The sequence below is a fragment of the Mercenaria mercenaria genome, chromosome 2, assembly GCF_021730395.1.
Source record: "Mercenaria mercenaria strain notata chromosome 2, MADL_Memer_1, whole genome shotgun sequence".
NCBI classification, from domain to species: domain Eukaryota; kingdom Metazoa; phylum Mollusca; class Bivalvia; order Venerida; family Veneridae; genus Mercenaria; species Mercenaria mercenaria.
Genome location: NC_069362.1, coordinates 85736882 through 85759974, shown reverse-complemented (window position 1 = coordinate 85759974; position 23093 = coordinate 85736882). Strand labels below are relative to the sequence as shown.

General features: G+C 35.0%; 3 protein-coding genes across 3 annotated transcripts; all 3 read right to left on the bottom strand.

The window, feature by feature from the left end:
* Nucleotides 1-322: 322 nt before the first annotated feature.
* Nucleotides 323-3027, bottom strand: LOC123562332 (uncharacterized). The gene is made up of 2 exons (XM_045354972.2): nucleotides 2492-3027; nucleotides 323-2091 (listed from the first exon to the last, which is right to left on the bottom strand). Exons 1-2 carry the CDS (start codon nucleotides 3025-3027, stop codon nucleotides 1620-1622), a joined length of 1008 nt encoding a protein of 335 aa, XP_045210907.2. The 3' UTR covers nucleotides 323-1619.
* Nucleotides 3028-6991: 3964 nt separating this feature from the next.
* On the bottom strand, nucleotides 6992-9766 carry LOC123562331 (uncharacterized). Its single transcript, XM_045354971.2, has 2 exons — nucleotides 9231-9766; nucleotides 6992-8730 (listed from the first exon to the last, which is right to left on the bottom strand). Exons 1-2 carry the CDS (start codon nucleotides 9764-9766, stop codon nucleotides 8259-8261), a joined length of 1008 nt encoding a protein of 335 aa, XP_045210906.2. The 3' UTR covers nucleotides 6992-8258.
* Nucleotides 9767-20475: 10709 nt separating this feature from the next.
* On the bottom strand, nucleotides 20476-22049 carry LOC128549702 (uncharacterized). The gene is made up of 2 exons (XM_053527056.1): nucleotides 21251-22049; nucleotides 20476-20932 (listed from the first exon to the last, which is right to left on the bottom strand). Exons 1-2 carry the CDS (start codon nucleotides 21784-21786, stop codon nucleotides 20476-20478), a joined length of 993 nt encoding a protein of 330 aa, XP_053383031.1. The 5' UTR covers nucleotides 21787-22049.
* Between the last annotated feature and the right edge of the window lie 1044 nt (nucleotides 22050-23093).

Sequence of the window (23093 nt, the reverse complement as noted above, 5' to 3'; positions counted from 1 at the left end):
AGGACTATTCTTATTACCTTTCTTAAAAAGCTTCATAACTACGGCTGATTTCCAGATTGCGGGATATTTTCTTTCGGATAACGATCTATTAAAGAGAATACACAATGGCTTACAGATTGAGTCTTTACATTCTTTAAACATTCTGTGACTTATTTCGTCAGGCCCAGATGATTTATTTAAAACGGGAGAAGATAAGATAATAATAATATCTTGTTCTTGAATATGAAAATCCTGTAAGACAATACTAGTTTTGGTGAAAAAAGTCTGGAAGAACTGTTCGCGAGTCGTCAACTGTCAGAGATGGCAATCGGGTCGACTAATGTTCATGAAAAATGTGTTTGTTTTGGTTAGAGACCAGCATTGTTATCCCATAGACTTCGATTATTACATTATGGCGTGTATGGCCTTCTATAAATCGAAATATGTAATTCCAATCATATCTGATTTCTTTGAAGAACTGTCTTAGTGAAAAGTGATTCTTTATTTGAGTATATTTCTCACGAATGAGATTCACCCTTTCCGTCTCGTTGGCACGGCGGGAGAAAACCATTTTGTAAAACTTATTTTCAATGCAAACCAAACGAAGTAATTTTTTTAAATGTATAATAAAGTGCTGTAAAATGCATTAAAATCAATTTTGGCAAAAAAATCATTACTTGTGTTTTACTGATCAATCAGAACGGACAAATATTACCTTGTTCCCAGGTAAACGATTACCTTATTCTCAGTTCCATTAGTTCCATGTACTGTCTCTGACCTTTTGCGTAGGTGTGTGGAAGCATCGCACATTATTCGTATGATTCTGGTAGTCGTAGGAATATGTTCGGAAACAGCCATGAAGGGAATACACTTCTATCGTGAGACATGTGGAATAGTTTTGGTGTTGATGGAAATAATATTTAATTTACTCTCTACCGAGGTGTCGTTACAACAGTCATTTAAAAAGAGTTTGACATATTCAGTCTTGAGAGTTAAGTGCAATGAAGAGGATTAATTTTACACTAACACAAAATAGCCCAACAATGCATCTTAAGATTTGCTTGTCATGCGGTTTCCAAAAATGTTACACTATTCCGTATTACTAGCATGTGATAAAGCAATAAAACCTATGAGATTTCCTAACTCTTTGTGCCCAACAGGGTTCTTTCGTGATGACTGCTTCAGAAGCCAGCCGTAGTTTAAACTATTACATAAGAAATCTGATATCAAGTGTTACAAATATTTAAGAGAAATAACAACAGCTAGTAAAAGTAAAATCCTATGTAATGGGGTGAAATATCGTTTCATCTTACACGTTGACGCAAATGTTCCTATTCATTTTATATCTTTTCAATGTTTTGACGGAATATCAAATATTTTTGTACTAACAAAGTTATCTAACCTCTTAGACATCAATGTTTGTCTTGCTAAAATTTTCTAAATAAAGATTCTGTTAGACTGAATATAATATACTTGTTGTAACAGAGTATTGAACTGATAAGCCATACTCCGAAATAAAGCTTCGCCCGGACATGGAAACATAGGAATTTAATAATGCATTGGCTTGGCATGTGCCCTGAATCTGTGAAAAAACACAGGTGTTACAAAGCACATTCGTGTACACATAATGAGTACGAACATTACATATTACACAACTCTTCAGCATGGCTGGAACAGTCCATGCTAGACGATTTGCTGTTCATCTGGTTGGTGTCTTGCCTCATGTCCCTGTTTCTTCCACTGATTGTCCTACGCCTTATTATTATATAGATTCCCAGGTTCAAACATCCGCCAAGGTTACTGAAAATTGTTGTAACATGCATCAACGGTTGTGGAACACGTGGTTCGGCCAGCTGCCACACGCTGAAAACTACAGCCGCCCACCACTGAATGAAAAATGCGCTAACAAACATTGACATGTTTCTTGCAGCGCAATGCGATTTATCTTCAATATTGGCATTCTTTAACGCTCGTGACATACGAGATGTATGCAGTTTGATCTTTCTCCATGTGAGTACGTACAGGACGGTGTTAGTCGTGAATATGATTACAAGAGGAACCGTTGTCATTGATATGTAAGATATACCGCCCTTGATTGCATCAAAGTGACAACTGAAATTAAAAAAAGATAGTTTGCCTGCCTGCCTAATTCAATTGTATTTTCATGAAAATGAAACTGTATACACATTAGTCACTGCACCTTCATATATGTACAACGTTGATCGCACCTGTTTCCATAATTATATATATATAAAAAAAAATATACAAAAAATATATATTTATTATACAGTAAATAAAGCGTTGGTCGAAATCTTACAAAATTAGCGAAATAACCCTCTCCAAGACGACTGGACAAATAAGGCATAGCCACATCTACTAATATGACAGTTTATATCATGTGGTTGTTGTGTCTCCTTGAATATGTATGTATACATTCATGTAGTTGATACTTTTAATTTAAAAAGGTCAAGAAGTTATTATCGTTTTTAATAAGAATAACTACAAAACTTACAAGACTCCGTTTGGTCCCAGCTGCCCGCTAACTGCAGCAGCCATGCCGCCGACAAACGGCAAGCCAAACGTCCATGCTAGTACCCTCCAGTCGTATTTGCCAAAGTCGAGGTTTTTGTTAAAATACATCATGATAAAAGCATTTATGGCAACAATATTCACCATCAAGTTCTGGGCAGTTATAAATTCAGTTAGAGCTACACCGTAAAACTCACATAGCTCCTTTGGACGAACATGGTCCTTTCCAATGACATATTGTAAATGGTCGGCACTGTGAAACACGTTAAATCCACCATCACAAATTGCTAGATAGACAATAAAACGTTCACTCTTAGTCCAACTAAAAAATGTGCTTTGATTTTTATACCGAAATGATAATATTAGGACAGCAACTGCACACAAAAGGCTGCCGAAAATGCAGAAGAGCGCGGGAACATGGACATAATAAAACGTGCCATTAGCTAAACCATACACGGGTAGGTCGTATCCCGTTTTATAATTTAGGATCGTACCATTTTCACTTGTAATATTATCCATTTAATTGATGTTTTTACTTTGAACTGAAATTTTCTATTCGGAATAAACACTTTTATAATCTATTATTGACCAGGGAGATAAATAAGATTGATAGCCCAGTCAGAGCAAATACAAATATTTTATCATATTAGTATATTAGGGAAATTGAAATAATGGACTGTAATTGTTTAATTACGCAGAAGATTGAGGATCGCAATCGGAAATGAATAAACATTCAGTTTAGTTGTATATCCTTCTCCATCAGAAATGATGTATGTAGTGATCGCCTCGTACACTATTGTTTCTACTGGTCATACCCATGTTCATTCAGGGAGTCCAAAATCTGCTACAAATTACACACTATATGAAATGAATACTATGAACACACTATATTAAATGAATACTATGATTTTACAATACTACACACTATTTATCCCCTATAATGTGCAATTTCGGCTTATTTGGTATACGAAAAAGTCATAGATATACCACACTCATTTTATATACAAAATGACAAAAATTAAACTGGAGAGGACGCGACAGAAAATTAAACCAAACAGCGACATCTACGAACAGATAATTGCTGTAAACTCACATAAATTGGTTCAGGCACTGTCAGTCAAATCTGTTCCATTTACATATCAAAAGTGCGAATCATCTCATGAAATTGTAATACTTAGGAAGAACATTACTGTGTTTTAATTTCCTTTTTTCCCAGTCAGCTTAGTATATTTAATATCTTATTGTATGCCATGTATTATTGATGACTATGTTAGAAATAATTATGTGTATACAATATTGCTCATGTATTTGTATCAATGTACAAACTGAGTGTTATAAATAAAATCTTGAATTTTATCATACTAAACAAACAAACGAACAAACAAACAAAGTAATAATAATGAAAAAAATACCAGAGCACACACATGAGCAAGTCTCTTGTCTACAGGTTTTTGTCACACTTGCAATTGAAAGGTTGATGAGCTCTACTTCATGTCGATACTTAGGATACAGATCCCTGAATATTGATGTAAATTTGGAATATTGAGTATGTGTCTGGAGCGTGGGGACGAACAAGTTCATCGAAATAATTGATAAATAAATAAATAAAATGTTACTCTTGACAGAACTTTTATTGATTCATTAAAGATAAAAGCTATTGCGGTTGGAATGACAAATGTTGCTGTCTGTAAAACAATTATCTCGATTCAGCAACAATTTATCAGAAACCATTTCATCTGGGAAATGGAAAACATTATTAAAACTGAATGTGATGTTTCGATTCTATTACTTAGAGAGTTGCTTGAACATGGCATGTTGCTTGTGTAAGGCATTTCCGTTTTAGTGCCAGCACATATCAAGATACTTCATGTATTAAAGGTCAAGGTCAGACATAGAGGTCAAAGGATACAGGAATGAAAACTTTGTCCGGAGCATTTCTTCTTCATGCATGGAGGGATTTTGATATAACTTGGCATAAATGTTCACCACCATAAGACGGAGTGTCGTGCGCAAGAACCAGGTCCCTTGGTGTAAGGTCAAGATCACACTTAGAAGCCAAAAGTCAGATACAAGAATGACTTTGTCCAGAGCTTTTCTTCTTCATGCATGGAGGGATTTTGATGTAACTTGGCACAATTGTACACCATCATGAAACTTAGTGTCCTACGCAGGGTCCCTTTAGAATCACTTCCCTTTGTTGTTACTATTAATAGCTTATGTTGTAACTTTTTCATTACTAGTCATAGGGAAAAATCGAGACCACTTTTCTGTAGTACAACATGCATGTTACATCCAATTTTGAGGTGTATTTTGACCTATCTCTACCAGGTAATGATTTTTCTGTGGACTTACAATGTTTTGTTTGGATTATTTTTGTTTTTGTTTTAAAGATTAACTTCCCTTAGTTGTTACTATAAATAACTTACATTGTAACTTTTTTATAATTGACCGTATGGAAAAACCAAGACCACTTTTCTGTGGTACAACATAGATGTTACTTTCAAATTTTAGATGTATTTTAAGGTATCTCCACTTGGTAAGGCGTTTTTTTGTGGACTTAGAGAAACAAAAGAATTACAATAATTACTAAATAAATCATTGTAAACAACCACAAAATTAAAATTCCATTTGCAAATACAGTTGCTAGTGTAAAGAAATTTGCTGTGACGGGCGTATATTGTGACATTCTGGCACTTGCATACTTTGTGTATGGAATAACGATCACTGTGACAATCTTTACAAGTTATTTTTCAAAATTACAGAATAACTTAGTACAATGAGAGAAAGGTCACTGATACAATCCCTCATTCCTTCTCCTAAACATGATTTTTTTGTCAGTATAAATTTCTTGGGTGTTTCTTGATACTGATGTTCATGCATGCCCATCCGACTATTTTGTCCGCTATATATCGTCTAAACCACTGGGAAGACTTTCATAAAACAACCATTGTTAGTAAATCTCATCAAGAAGACATGTAGAGAGCATGGTCACTAAGTCCAAGGTCAGGGTTACACTCGGAGGTCAAAGGTCAAATCGCTTTTGTGTCAACTCTATATCTTATTTATTTATTTGAGTTGTTTTTACGACGCACCAACACAGTATTGGTTATATGGCGCCAAACAGGACTACAAATTTTGGTTCCACATCTCATTTACGTCGAAATAAAAACATGAGGTATGAAATCAAAATTTGCATACCTGCTGGAATCACAGAGTTACTGCAAAACCAAGTGTTAAGACCCTATTAGTCGCCTCTTACGATCATGCAAGGGTAAGACAGTGGTTCCAATTCTTTTCATACACAGATCTTTTCAGCTGGGATGATTTCATAACACTAGAATCAGATGTTAAACCTAACCAAACCGACGTTCAGAGCACACAACCCAGGTCACTATGACCAAGGGTAAGGTCACATTTTAAGGTCAAATGTCAAATAGCTTAATTTCGTGTCTCCTCAATATCGTCTAAACCACTTGCATGGTTTTCAAAAAGATAATATCAATTGCTTACCTCACCAAGATGACATAATATAATATAGAGTGCACAATCCAGGACAGCAGAGTGCACAATCCATGTCAGTAGGCTCAAGGTCAAGAACACGTGAGGTCAAATGCCAAATATTAAAAAATGGCACCAGCTCCCTATCATCTTAACTGCTGGAAAGATCTCGCAAAACTAGCATTAATTATTTTCCTCATGAACAAGGTGTTCAGAGCATACAACCCAGGACACTTTGTCCTAGGTCAGGGTCACACTTGGAGGTCAAAGGTCAGATAGTTTAAATTTGTGTCCGCTCCATATCTTCTGAACCACTAGAATGAATTTCATGAAAATAAAATCAGTTGTTTACCTCAACCAGACGACATTCATAGCGCAAAGCCCAAGGTCAAAGTATTACTTGGAATTTAAATATGAGGTAGCTTAAATCAGTGTCAGCTTCATACACTGAAGAATTTTCGTAAAACTAGAATCAATTGTTAACATCTTCAAGAAGACTTGCAAATTGTACAACCCAGGTCACTAGGTCCAAGATCAAGGTTTACATTTTGAAAGTCAAAGGTCCAGATCAAAACATTTTATTTCGAAAGTGTGTCAAAGGGGTCTTTATTACATTTAATGATAGCTCTATTTTTCAGATGTCAAAGTCGCAGCGTACCACTAGCATAGTTACCTTAAACAAGCCATTGAGGGGGTTATATTAGTTTTACAAAACTGAATGAAGAAGTTATCTACGTTAAACAAGTACATGTTTTAATGAGAGTTTAGCCTATTAATTAGTTTGGTTACCAGGTATTAAAATGTTTTATTTAGAATGCCCAAGGTACTTGTATTGCCCTTGTTGGTCTGTCTTTACCTCCATCTGTCTAGGTGTAAACAATCTGGTTTCCTTTACATATTAGAAAATCTTTTACTTACTTTAGTGAAACTTTCACAAGGTGATTACCTGTATCATGTAACACCAATCGCTTTCGTTGGCCGTAGGTCAAAGGGCAAGGTCACAATAACTGCGAGACTGAAAACTGTCTCCTATCACTGGAGAATAGAAAACAGATATAGGTTTACAGTAGTCAGGATGCCTGTGGTCACTAGATGACCCCTGATGTTTCTGGGACCTGTAGGTCAAGGTAACAGTGACATACAGAAAAAAGTCTTACTAATACGCAATATGAGTCACTTGTATAAGTTTTAATGGTATGAATTCTACAAATTACTGTATTTTACGATGGACAAACGCGAAATTTTAACTAGTTATTCACTTAAACAGATAGTTTAACATGTCAAGGTTTCGCGTTGCTACTTACGAAGTTAGTAACAAGAAATATTTCGTGTTAAGTTGACATACAAATGACATAAATACATTGCTGAATAACCTAAAACCTTTAAGACTCCGTGAAAAATAATACCTGCGAAATTATGAAAATGTTTCGAGTTTCAGAGTTTTTTTTACATGTATACATAGAATGCAAAGTGACACATTTTTGCACATGAAACGTAAGGTCGATCTAAGCAATGGGACTGGGCCTTCAATGAAAGATTGAAACTGTTTTTCGACACCTCTGACATGTTTAATAAATGCTGAAAATGATTAGCTACCTGACAGATACAGCAATTTGCAACGAAACGGCTCTTTGTTTTGTTTTACAATGTAAAATTACCGAAAATTAAATAAAATAGTTCCCCTTTTAGGTTATATAGCAGTAACTCACATCGACTTAGAATTTGAAAAGGTAAATAAAACACAAAATCTACCTTCTTTATAATGTGGCTACCATTTTTTTGTTATGAATTTAAAATATATTAATTTCTTGTTAAACCTTATTTTCGATAATTGTTTTGCCAATCTCGTTGTGCTTTGTTATATGGCAATAGCAAGTTAGAAGGAAATTGAATTTAAATATTCAACTTTTAGGATATTTAAATCACCGCTAAATATTTTTTACAAATATGATACATTTTTTTTCGCACACCTAAAAATCAGAATACCTACCTAATACAAAAATATTGTTTAAGCATTAATTAGGATAATGGGAATAAACAACATTAATGTTTGTCTTGCTAAAAGTTTCTAAATAAAGATTCTGTTTGACTGAATATAATATACTTATTATAACAGAGTATTGAACTAATAAGCCATACTCCGAAGTAAAGTGTCGCCCGGACATGGAAACATAGGAATTTAATAATATACTGGCTTGACAAAAACACACCTGTTACAAAGCACATTCGTATACACATAATGAGTACGAACATTACATATTACACAACTCTTCAGCATGGCTGGAACAGTCCATGATAGACGATTTGCTGTTCGTCTGGTTGGTGTCCTGCCTCATGTCCCTGTTTCTTCCACTGATTGTCCTACGCCTTATTATTATGTAGATTCCCAGGTTCAAACATCCGCCAAGGTTACTGAAAATTGTTGTAACATGCATCAACGGTTGTGGAACACGTGGTTCGGCCAGCTGCCACACGCTGAAAACTACAGCCGCCCACCACTGAATGAAAAATGCGCTAACAAACATTGACATGTTTCTTGCAGCGCAATGTGATTTTTCTTCGATATTGGCATTCTTTAACGACCGTGACATACGAGACGTATGCAGTTTGATCTTTCCCCATGTGAGTACGTACAGGACGGTGTTAGCCGTGAATATAATTACGAGAGGAACCGTTGTCATTGATATGAAAGATATACCGCCCTTGATTGCATCAAGGTGACAACTGAAATGAAAAAGATAGTTTGCCTGCCTAATTCAATTGTATTTTCATGCAAATGAAACTGTATACATATTAGTCACTGAACATTTATATATTATGGACAAAGGAGTTCGCACCTGTTCCATAATTACATGCATCCGAATTAGCAATTGCGTTGCATGTATATATAAGTATATACAAAAAATACAAAAAAAGATATTATACAGTATATAAAGCACACGGGTTGATATAACCGAATCAATCCTCTCTCATATGGGCATAGCTACATCTACTAATATAGTAGTTTATATGATGTGGTAGTTGTGTCTCCAGGAATATGAAGTATACATTCATGTAGTTGATACTCTTAATTAAACTTTATCGCAGAAGTATGTCATTTTTATAGAAATAGTTGACGGTTCATTTCTGTCGTAACAATTTGCCTAAAATTGTTTGAAAAGATAAACTGTTTGAAAAGATCAAGAAGTTGTTATAATTTTAATAAGAATAATTACAAAACTTACAAGACTCCGTTTGGTCCCAGCTGCCCGCTAACTGCAGCAGCCATGCCGCCGACAAACGGCAAGCCAAACGTCCATGCTAGTACCCTCCAGTCGTATTTGCCAAAGTCGAGGTTTTTGTTAAAATACATCATGATAAAAGCATTAATAGCAACAATATTCACCATCAAGTTCTGGGCAGTAATAAATTCAGTTAGAGCTACACCGTAAAATTCACATAGCTCTTTTGGACGAACATGGTCCTTTGCAATGACGTATTGTAAATGGTCGGCACTGTGAAACACGTTAAATCCACCATCACAAATTGCTAGATAGACAATAAATCGTTCACTCTTAGTCCAACTAAAAAAAGTGTTGTGATGTTTATGCCGAAATGATAATATTAGGACAGCAACTGCACACAAAAGGCTGCCGAAAATGCAGTGGAGCGCGGGAACATGGACATAATAAAACGTGTCATTAGCTAAACCATACACCGGAAGGTCGTATCCCGTTTTAAGATTTAGGATCGTACCGGGTTCACTTGTGACATTATCCATTGATGTTCTTACTAAGAACTGAAATTTTCTATTCGGAATAAACACTTTTATAATCTGTTATTGACCAGGGAGATAAATAAGATTGATAGCCCAGTCAGAGCAAATACAAATATTTTATCATATCAGGATATTAGGGAAATTGAAATACTGGACTGTAATTATTTAATTACGCAGAAGGTTGAGGATCGCAATCGGAAATGAATAAACATTCAGTTTAGTTTTATATCCTTCTCCAACAGAAATGATGTATGTAGTGATCGCCTCGTACACTAGAATTTCTACTGGTCATACCCATGTCCATTCAGGGAGTCCAAAATCTGCTACAAAATTACACACTATATTAAATGAATACTATGATTTTACAGTACTACACACTTTATTTATCCCCTATAATGTGCAATTTCGGCTTATTTGGTATACGAACAAGTCATAGATATACCACACTCACTTTATATACAAAATGACAAAAAATAAACTGGAGAGGACGCGACAGAAAATTAAACCAAACAGCGACATCTACGAACAGATAATTGCTGTAAACTCACATAAATTGGTTCAGGCACTGTCAGTCAAATCTGTCCCATTTAAATATCAAAAATGCGAATCATCTCGTGAAATTGTTACTTAGGAAGAACATTATTGTGTTTTAATTTCCTTTTTTCCAGGCAGTTTAGTATATTTTATATCTTATTGTATGCCATGTATCATTGATGACTATGTTAGAATGGATTATGTGTATACAATATTGCTCATGTATTTGTATAAATGTACAAACTGAGTGTTATCAATAAAATCTTGGGTTTTATCATCCTAACAAACAAACGAACAAACAAACAAAGTAATAATAATGAAAAAAATACCAGAGCACACACAAGAGCAAGTCTCTTGTCTACAGGTTTTGTCACACTTGCAATTCAAAGGTTGATACGATCTACTTCGTGTCCATACTGGAGCCTGGGGACGAACAAGTTCATCGAAATAATTGATAAATAAGTAAAAAAAAAAACTGTTACCCTTGACAGAACATTTACTGATTCATTAAAATATTAAAGCTATTGCGGTTGGAATGACAAATGTTGCTGTCTGTAAAACAATTAACTCGATTCAACAACAATTTATGAGAAACATTTTATCTGGCAAATGGAAAAAATGATTAAAACTGAATGTGATGTTTCGATTTTTATTACTTAGAGAATTGCTTGAACATGGCATGTTGCTTGTGTAAGGCATTTCCGCTTTTGTGCTGGCACATATCAAGATACTTCATGTCTCCTTTTCTCATTGTACATATATGATCATGAGTATTGGTTTTAGAGAAATGATTGTGATGATGATCATCATCATCATGATGATGATTTTATTTTTGTAGTCTTTTTCCATATTTCATACATTTTCATTGCCGAGTTTACTGCACCGTTTTCTATCATTTTGGATATACACATAAGCATTTACAACATTACGGTTATAATAAATACGAGGGTTGTTCAATAAATACGTATATGAATACTGCTTATCAAGAATTAAGAAATTTAGACACCATAATACTTTTGAAATAATGCTTGATCTATGAACCATATTTTATTTTCGTAGGGTTTCTGGCAGTTGGAAAAAGTAAACCAATATTGATCACATGTTTGACGTCTAGGGAGTGAAATAAAGCCACCATGCTGTTTTCTCATATTCTCAGGGGCCTAAGGATTGTTTTATTCCCAATAACAGATTACCCTTTCATAAACATTATTTGGGTGTAAATTCGTAGAAAATTTCCTTGTCTTTTATATTGAGCCACAAGCTGTTACAGAAACTATCCCATTTAATTGCTTTGATACAGTATTTGACATCATCCCCAACTTCAGGAATAGACCAAAAGTTTCTCGTGTTCCCGCGGACTTCAGCACATACAGTTTGTGACTTTAAAACATTTAAATTACCAGGGTTCAATAAAGGGATATATGGTGTAGTAAATACCGCAAGGAATATGACAATAGATAGCATAATGAATGGATGGCAATTTTGCTTACTCCACCAGAAAAAGGATGTTTTTGAAAATTCAGTAAAATACCAATATTTTCATCAAATTGCGTTCAAATCACTTGAAATTTTTCGAGTGTCATTGTTCAATAAAGAGATATATGCTGTGGTAAATACCGCAACAAATATGATTAATAGCATAACGAATAATATATGGCAATTTTGCTTATTCCACCAGCAAAAAATAAGGATGTTTTGGAAAGTTCAGTAAAATACCAATATTTTCATCCATTTGTGTTCAAATCACTTGAAATTTTCCGAGTGTCAATTTTGTTGTACCATTCCTGTCTAGAAAACAACAAACATTATATACCTGAGAATACGAGAATACGAGAAAAGGGGGTACATAATTTTTGTAATACACCAGTCTAATAATGCTTCGATGCTGATGACGTTTGTAGTATTGGAGATACTTGGTCTATAACAGATGAAGAATGAAGAATGAAGACATTGTGATGTTTCAGCATGGAATGCTAACATGTGATCATAAGAATATTATATGTTTTCCTTTCCGCAATGAATTTATTAAACCAGTTGAATAAAATTGATACATTTCTCGACAGAGCCACGTATTATATTATTTCATTCAACTAGATTAATAAATTCAATACTAGTATGTAAAACAATCTACTTGTTATTACATATTCATTTATTTTTCTATATTGACCTTTGAAAAGTGTGCGTGACATCACTTTTATCGTGGCGTACATTAGTATTGTCAAATATATTCAGAATTTTGAACAAACTCCTGACATTTATATAATATTAACATTTATTACATGTTTTTTGGTGAAAAATCGAGATATTAGAAGTAAATATACCTTGTATTTTCACAGTGAAAAATGCCAAATATTTTTCACTATTAAGAAAGTGTAACATGGATAAATTTTATCAAAACATGAAAAAACAAGGAGCTGCGTTCAATAACGCTTGATGTCCCCAGTGGCATCCTTGTCGATAGATTTTGCACCTAAGTCCAAAACGAGGTCAAGGTCAAGGTCAAACTGAGGTCAGGTGATGTTTGAAGATGAGAAATGGTCACAGGTTACATTTGCATTAGTATAAAAAACAAAGACAAATATCAAACAGGGAATGCCACGCACCAAAAACGCAGCCTCCTCAAAACGAAACCCACAGCACGCAGACGCATGCACCACACACACACACACACACACAGCCAACACATTAGGACAAAACGAACAAACAAAGGAACACACACACACACACACAAAGCCAACACATCAGGACAAAACGAACAAACAAAGGAACACAGTGGGGCAGTCATTCTAGTAAGGGGTATTGATGCTAGACGAGCGGTCCCATTTGGTTAACCAAGAGATGGCCCATATAAAGCAACCTAAGTCCAAAATGAGGTCAAGGTCAAGGTCCAACTGAGGTCAGATGATGTCTGAAGATGAGGAATGGTCACAGGTTACATCTGCATTAGTATCAAGTCATCCTACTAAGGGGTCTTGATGCTAGAGGAAACGGTCCCATTTGGTTAACCTCGTACGGACGGACGGACAGGACAATCACTAAATGCCTCCCGCATCAGTAGATGCTGGGGGCATAAAAATGTTTGATTAACATGTAATACTAAAATATCTATCACCTTTTAACCAGGGTAATTAGTCTTTAATATCACCTACAGTGTATCCTTATACACCAACATACATGAATATGAACTCTGGTTCACCAGTACAGTTCCAAGTCAACCTAACCAACAGAATGACATTTTGCAGTATATATTACAAAGGCTAGACAATGTTGATCAGAAATTAAGTCAATTAGATATGACACAAAAAATCAGTTGTGGACATAACATCATGCTTGAACTGTATGGAGCTGAAAATGAGCGATATTGAAAAAAGCCAAGAGTTTAGTAGTAACCAGTATGATACGCTTTTGACCTGCACAGATGTATAGGTCATGTACAAAATGATGTTAAATTATTAAAGCAAGAAAACTGTGAACTGAGATCAGAAAATCAAAACATAAAAAGAGTCAATTATCAATCTCAAGTGTCACTCCATGCGTGAATTGACAGGGCTTACAGAATCGGAAATTTTATTTCGGGCAAAATTCGACCAGTCGTTGTAAAATACAAAGATACGGAATCAAAGTTATTGGTAAAAAATCACTAAAACAAATAAATCTGACATATAGCAATTATAATGTTTCTGAACAGTTCCACCCTGAGGTGAAGGAGAGAAGTTTACCTGATCAAGACGACATGAAGAAACCACAACATAGGTCACTAAGTTCGGACCTTATGCTGTTAGTATTAACTCATGTTTAGACAGTATTCTTTTCATATTTAGCACTATCTAATTAAGTAGAAAGCAATTGCAACTGTGAAAATTGAATTTACAATAACATCTCGGGCCTGATATAAAAGAAATCAGAAGTATTTTTTTTATTTAAAGTTTATGAAGTCTGTGCAATTTCTAAAATGTAGTACATAATGACTTAGGGCTATATTCATAGACAATACTCCAACACCACTCATTGAGTACACTGAAATAAAATGCCTAACGGTCACGTCTTCACTCAGGAAAGATTCGATTTGTATTCATAAAGGTGAATGAGAGTCGAGTCAACTCCCAAGAGTGAGTGAATGTTGAGGGAGGTCCTGGGGACACTTGAGTGTTTTTCAAGGTCTCATAATGTAAGTTAAGATGATACATTTACAATATTTAATTAATTAGAAGGTAAGATAACAGTGTCATGTATGTATTTAAACAGAAAGTTCATATTTGTGCAAGGTATTTTGGAAAAATATATTATGTTCTTTTTTAATACATGTTGCTGAGGGCGACAAAAACGCTAAAAGACCCAACAAATTAAAGGGAGTAAATTGATGCAAACGGTTAAAATAGATATAGAAAATCAAATAAACATTTACGAAACCTAATCTAACGGGGCTCATCAGTCACTCCCAGAAAAACACATCGTAATAACAAATATTTAAATTTCACAAGCCTAGATATTGGTTAATTCATACATTCCCTTAAATTTAATGCCATGAAGAAAACCTATGTTTATTAAATCTCATTGTTTAAATGACAATGGGAACATTTATTTTATAAAAAATTATGTTTTTAATAATTGAAATTTATTTAAAAAAATACGGCCTGGCATTCGGGAAACACAACAATTAATTGCAGAGTTAAAAATACAAATAGACGGGCAGACGGACAAACATACAGACTAGCAATAAGATGACAACTTCCGATTACAAAAATGATGATCAGCACTTTTGCATACCTTAGATGCTATTGTCATATAAACCGTTATAATCCGCTAAATCCATTACTCGAGCTGTCCTTCCGAAAGTTAAGATTGAGTGGGATTTATGAATATGACTATCGAACTCCACTCACACATCCGCAAGGTCTACTCCAGGTTCACTTGAGTGATACTTACCCAAGTTTGAGTCAAGTGTGAGTTTGAGTGACGACTATGAATATGGCCCTAAGGACGCCACTCGAAATAGTAAAATAGACACTGGGACTGGCTAATGGGAATATAGATTATAAGTCATTTACTGTTACCTGCGTTAATTGTGCCAGAGAAATTTAAATACACAACCTGACAGATGACACTGATGTTGAACAGGCAAGTTATTGGTATGATAGACATGCAAACGTTTTCCTGTGAGTGAACATTGCTTCTAAGTAATAAAGAAGTATCAGTTAGCAATTGTTTGTCTCAGAAAATTTTATATATATTTTATAGCTAACATTTAGCCCTGGAAAAAATGAGTATATAAAAGGCACATTATGAAAGAAGATTTGAGTATAGTATGTTACAATTATAGGGTAAAATAGAGCAGCTATTTGATGTATTTTGTATTGCTAACATTTAGCTCTGGAAAAAGTGTGTTTATAAAAGGCACATTATGAAAGAAGAGTAGGATATAGTATGTTACAATTACAGGGTGAAATAAAGCAGCTATTCATGTTTAGGCTGCTTGCTATATGTTTATCTAGCAGTTGCAGGGGATGTTAGAATCTGGCTTATATTATTTCCAGCATCATTATCCAGATAGATATACTACGCACAATGATGGATAATAAAATGTGTACTATCTTCCTTTGATATCCTTTCCGTGACCGTAACGTAGTAAAACGTATTAGCGTCTGATGACCCTTTCACGGTTCAGTAGAATCAACATTTATTACACGAAATTCATTTTTAAAATGTTTCTGAAATATCATATATAGGTCTGCAGCTCTCAAATACGGAAATATCTTACATCCGAGGCATATAATGACACTTTCAGACAACATAAAAAGGACCTTTTCAAGATTTGACGAAGTTCCAAATATTCCTTATACCCTTGCTCCGTTACGGACGGACCCCTATGGGATTTGTGTTTATTTCGAGTTCAAATATATTTTTGTAGATGAAAAGCTAACATGTCGTGCTAAAGCCCAGGGATTTTCAAATCGTTAGAAAATGCTGAAAATTGACTCCCCATTAGCAAAAAGAAAAACAAATAAGTCCACGCGCATACATTTTGACGGGGTGACTCCAGCGCGTGACCCCTGACTATCGACCAATTCAAATATTTCTTCATAGATGAAAGACTGATATGTCCTGCTAAAGCCCAATGTGATGATCTGACATGCTTTGCACAAGTTCCATGACTCTTCTTTGCATTTTTATAGAAATTTGCTCCTTTTTCGACTTAGCAAGTTTTGGTTAAGTGTTTTACAGTATGTAAGCTGATGTCTCAGTACCCATCAATGCAAATATCACACATTTGTTTACTATAATCATCTGACATGGTTTAGCATTTTGACAAAATTATGCACCGTTTATGACATTAATTTTCATTGACAAAGCTGTTGAATAGTCGAGTGTTGCTGTCCTCTGACAGCTCTTGTTATTTGTATGTTTGTCTTGCATGTGATAAAGCTATCATTTATATTGAATAAATTCATTTTGACCGAAACTGTTCCGTTTTTATTCCATTTTTAATATCTTTGCATAGTTTGTGTATGAAATTACGGCCACTGTGACAGTCTTTATAAGTTTTTTTCTTCAAAATTACAGAATGACTTAGTGCCATGAGAGAAAGATCACTGATAAAATCCCTCATTCCTCCTCCTAAACATGATTTATTGTCAGTATAAATTTCTTGTGTGTTTCTTGAAATTGTTTTCCTACCAAGCGCACATCACCACAGACACACAAACACTTCATCACATACATGCACCCATCAGAAATATAATATATTTTTGTCAGTTGAGGCATTGCAGTTATTCAACCTTAATTTCCATTGACAAACTGGTATTGGGAAGTAGGCGTGTTAATCACATAAGTAGTAATCCCACTTCAATGAAGAATATATCTATTTTGCCAACAATGGACCATTTGATTTCCTATAGAACTCTTGGTTCCTCAACAATCAGATGAAAGAATCTTAAGATGTGTGCCTCAGAAAATCTGCTCAACCCGGGGCTAGAGGGCGATGACGGTAGCATGCATCCTCACTACCATCCATGGACAAGCTCAATTCAACCGAGCCTGCAACATTTTCGTTTATGTCCTGTTGAACGAACTGTAGTTTTCCACTTTTTTATTTTATTATTACAGCAGCGTTGTTTGTGCCGTGTGGCGGCCGTAAAATGTCTCCCCGTACTTTCAATCAGAGCTGTTATATTTCGATCTCTTCTGATTGTTCAGCATGACATTTAAGTTGTGTTAGTGTACTTTTTAATTTTTAAGCTTGAACATTTCGGCTTGGGTGGTTCCAATACTCCCGCGTTAAAAGCTTTGGGTGTTTTTGCTTTTTAATTTTTTCTTTTGGCAGTTTCTGTGATACGCAGGCTCCATAACCACGCTCAATATCTTCTAAACTACTGGAATGATTTTCATAAAACTACTATTAGTTGTAAATCCTATCAAGAAGACACACAGACCACCACCCAGGTTACTAGGTCCAAGGTCAAGTCACAAATGTCAAAATGCTTTATTTTGTGTCCACTCTGTATTTTGTAAACAGCTGGGATGATTTTCATAAAACTAGAAGCAGATGTTAACCTCGCCAAACCAACATGCAGAGCACACAATCCAGGTCTAAGTTAAAGGTCACACTTGAAGGTCAAACATCAGATAGCTTGATTTCGTGTCTGCTTTATATTGGCTAAACCACTTGCATGATTTCCAAAAAAGATGACATCAGTATTTTACCTCACCAAAATGATATGCAGAATGCAGAACCACCGTTAGCAGAGTACACACAATCCAAGTCAGTAGGCCCAAAGTCAAGACCACATGTGGAGGTCAAATGCCAAATTATTTCCCTCACCAACATAATGCCACTGGGTCTTAGGTCAGGTTCACAGTTGGAGATCAAAGGTCAAATAATTTAAATTTGTATCCACTCCATATTGCCTGAACCACTAGAATGGTTTCATGAAATTAATATTAGTTGTTTACCTCAACCAGACGACATTCACAGCGCACAACCCAGGTCATTAGGCCCAAGGTCTTGGTATAATGAGTTCAAAGATTAAGTAGCTTCATGTGTCAGCTTCATATCTTCTTAACCACTGGAAGGAATTTAGTTAACTAGAATCAATTGTTAACCTCATCAAGATGACTTGCAGATTGTACAACCTAGGTCACTAACTTTAAGGTCAAGATCACATTTGAAGTTCAAAGGTTAGGATCAAAACACTTAGGTTTATAGTAGTCAGATTGCATGTGGTCACTAGCTGACCCCTGATGTTTCTGAGATAAGTAGGTCAAGGTAATATTGACATCCAGAGAAAAAGTCTTACGCGTAATGGCAGAGCCAGCTAAAGACCATTTGCAACATTCATCACTTGTAAATTGTAATGGTACGTTTTCTAGATAATGCTCTGTCTTTTACAACGGACAATTATCATGACTAGGGTGTGATGTTGCAATGAACACAGTCATGTACGAACCAGTTTGTAAATGCTTACACGCACTACGTATGAAATTCATCAAACTGTCCTGTAAAGTTTGACTTGGACCGTTTGAGGAGAGCATGACAGACAGTTCAAAATATCTCCATACGAGACAAATATAGAGGAAGGCAGATACACTAAGACCGTTAATATTTGGCAAAAGAAAAGGATACGTCTAAATGCTTACTGAAATAGAGGTTTTCATTAACTACACACACACGCACGCACTTACGCACACATACACACACATGTATATGTTTACTACGCTGAGGATTTAAACAGTTGCGTAGAAGCGTACAAACTTGGTATATGTCAAATCTGTTTTGAAAATGCACATTAATGGCAAGCAAAAGCTATCCAGGATCGCACTAAATGGGTGCGGTTGTTGCTGAGTAAGAGTTTGGTATGTGTACATAGACACTTTTTTTTACTTTAAACGTAGGAGCGGACTAAGCAACAATAGTTTTGCATTGGCACTGTGTCTTCAATGAAAGATTGCTTCTTTCAGCGGTGCTGCTGACATGTTTATCAATGCTGAAAATAATTAGACAGACACAGCATTTGCAATGAAATCGACCCTTCCGACATGTTTATTTTATACTGAAAATAATCATTTAGCCGACATATGCTGCTAGTCTGCTCATTATATCTCTAGCAACCATTATAGTCCAATTCCCCTAATTGAAATTAACATCATTTCCATAATATCAAAAGGATTGCAGTTAATCAAGTTGAATTGTATGCTGATGAATCGTACATATTATAAATAGATCGCTTTCTAAATTAAAGACTGAAGTGTCTACCTAATTCAAATCATCATGCCAAAATAAGCTCGTACAACTGTTATTTCTAGTACTATTGACTGCAGTATGACAACATTCCACTACTGCATGGAAATTTACGACAGAGATCGAAGATTTGATGCCATTAACTCCACCTTCCTTATTTGACAAAGATTCTAACAAGAAAGTAACACAGGAATTTGAAATAATGTTTCAAAACCATTGCGATTAAAAATAATGTCCTGTATGTGACACTTCCATATTCGCATACGTGACAATCTTGCCATCGACTTTTATATATGCTTTTCTGGCAGCTTTAACTTTTTGCATTATTGGTTTAAATGGTATTTCATGTTGCTGCAAAGAATATATAGTATTGACAGTATGTGCATAAATTGAAAAGAATTCACTTCCACTATCCTGAATAAACATGTGTTTAATTTTGAATTATGTATAATATTAGTAACTTGATAACTTGAACTTTTAACCTTCAAAAAAAAAATGCGGGTGAGCTATCTCTTGGAGGTTATCTAAATACGCTTAAGAAGGACATCTACTCTAAACTCGATTCTGAAGGATTATGTTTTTTTTCTTCATTAATTAACAGACAAGTTTATTCCATTAAAACTGTCTTCTGTCAGGGATAACTGTCTTCGTTCAGCCAATATACTGAAAGAGTTGTTTGAACGTTGGCCGGAACATTCTTAAAACAAAAAGAAAAACAGACCATGTGACCAAACAATCATTTTAAACATTTGAAACATTCGTTAAAAAGAAATAATGAGGCAAAATCGTACTGTGACGGCATCTTAAATACAAATTAATCTGATGCCAACATCAAACAAAAAAATCCATACAGGAATCACTACCACTATTAAAAATCGGAAATAACAGTTTTGACGTCTTCATATAATCATGTATCCTTGCGAGTTAACAAAGTCAATTATATCTATGTTTTCCCCTTGGAAGCTACGTTTGACATTTTCATCTCGTTGGTGTCTGCTTGTCTATGCTCGTTGGCTATGCGTCTGCTCTTCAGTTTTCTACGTCTGATGATCAGATAGACACAGAGATTCAAACATCCCCCAATGTTGGATAACACTACTACAATATGAAACAATGCCAGCGGTATATTTACATCTAGTAGTAACCAGATTCCGAAGAGCGACAGAGGCCCCCATTGAATAAAGAAAGCAACAACAAACATGGACATATTTTTCGCGGCACGTCGAGACCTGTTTGTGATGTTTGGAGTCTGTAAAATTTGGTTTAAAGAGATTGTTTCTTGCCTGATGCGTTTCCATGTTACAACATACATGACACTGTTCATGACCAGAACTAATAGAAGGGGAACTGTTGTGAAACAGATGTTGGCAGTTTTTGCTTTGACACCGTCAAAAAAGCAGCTGAAATAGAAAAAACATCTGTTAAGTTTAACAACAGGCACAAAGGTAGTATATATAATAAGTGTAAATATTACATACTTTTTATGATGTTTTAGTACGTTTTCAAACCCTGTAATAATATAAAGGGATGTTGTTGTAAAGTATTTTTCCTTTTCACTGTTTTTTTCTAAATGGGCGTTAAGTTGATGTTTTTCCTATTTGGCAAACGAATCTAATTGAACAAGTCATTTCATTACAGAAATTGCTTGCGATATATTTAAAAAAAAATCAGATGTCGAAAACAAATTGCAATGGGAATGTAAACTCTGTTTTACATACGATGATCCATTAGGTCCAAGTTGTCCAGTGACAGCAACAGCTGTTGCGCCAATAAACGGGAATCCGAATGTCCAGGCCAAAAGCCTCCAGTCGTATGTTCCGAAATTTATATTTCTTTTGAAGACCATAATCGTAAATGCATTAATGGCTACAATATTAACCATTAAGTTCTGTGATGCAACGAATTCCGCCAGCAAAAAGGCATATAACTCACACAGCTCCTTGGGACGTACATGATCTTTTGTAATGACGTAGTGTAAATGGTCCATGCTGTGAAAAATATTGAATCCGCCGTCGCAAATTGCCAAGTATATTATCAATCGTTCACTTTTGGTCCAGGAAAAGAAAGTCCTAAAGTTCCCATGTTTAAACGACAATGTCAGAGTAATGACAACACAGCACAGACTACAGCATAAACAGAAAAGTGCAGGAATATGGAGATAATAGAAGGAGCCATTAGCCAAACCATATACAGGCAAGTCATACCCACTTTTCAACACTATAATTTCACCTGCAGTGTCTGTAGAATTATTCATTTCTACCTCAAATTGGCTTATGTCTAATTAAATGCATACAACGAATTCATAGTTTGTGATATTCAATTTGAAGATTCATTACTATGTATTTCATATATTCCGTTAGATTCATTTTTGCGCTTTACTTGCTTTTCGCTTCTTTACATTATTTTTAAATTCTTCTTGTTAAATCTGGCACTTTTCTATGGTCCATACATTATTTTTGACAATTACCTCCTCTTTTCATTGCGTTCATATTTCACTTTCAAGTTTGTTTGAAATAATACTTTTCTCTTATGCTGGCATAAGTAATACAAGTGAAGTTATTACTATATTTTCACTAAACTGACTGTTAGCAACAAAACACATAGTTTTCCTTAATGTCACGAAATGTTTGACGAACCACTGGTATTGGAAGCATTCATTTACTTAATTGCTTCTTGCTAATGCCAACCAATCTTCGGGGACAATAAATGCTGTTTGTCAGCAAAGATTACTGATCTCCATCCGTTTTATTTTATTTTATATTGACCTTATTCTTATCTGCGCAAGTGTTTCGGATCTATTTTACAAAATTTATCTGAAAGAAGCATGTTTCTTATCCTTGCGAAGAGTTATCGTTGTACTTACATTCTTAACCTTTCTTTTCGTTTTATTTAGGTTCATACAAATCGTATCGACCATGTGCCTGCAAACAACTTGTATGAAGGGCTACAGAGTTCAGTGTGAGAAGAGCTGCATTTTGTTGATATAGCTTATTACAAAACCAGAACGGAAATCTTTAGTAAAAACACTAATACCGATATATGTTTAAGGGTATTGCTTTATGAAAATGTCTTATATTTTTACTTAATAGAACAAGGATTATTTCTTCTATCATCATTCTGGACAATGATTATTAGTTTTGTTGTCATGGAGCATTTAGTACACTGAAAGCTACTTTTCAGTCAGTTTAAACCATTAACATAGTGTGGATACCAGAGTGTTATAAGACTTGTTTCTCTACTATGCCTATGCAATGTTATGAAATCTTTGGCAGTGTTCAGACATAGCATAATATACTTTGAACACACCAATGTTGACATCATAACGTGCATTCATGCATTCAGACCCATACAGGTACATCTTTTACAAGCCTCCATTTTTGTGGTAAGACATTGCTCCATGTATCAATGGATTTTGAATCTACCTACATGACAAAATTGTATCATGGCGAAATGTTTGAGAAGCGTCAGTTACTGTGGTGCCCTTTAAGGTTTAGAGTTTATTTTTAATGTATCAAGATGTGCAAAGTAAAGTGACCCATTTTGCTCGAACTGAACACAATT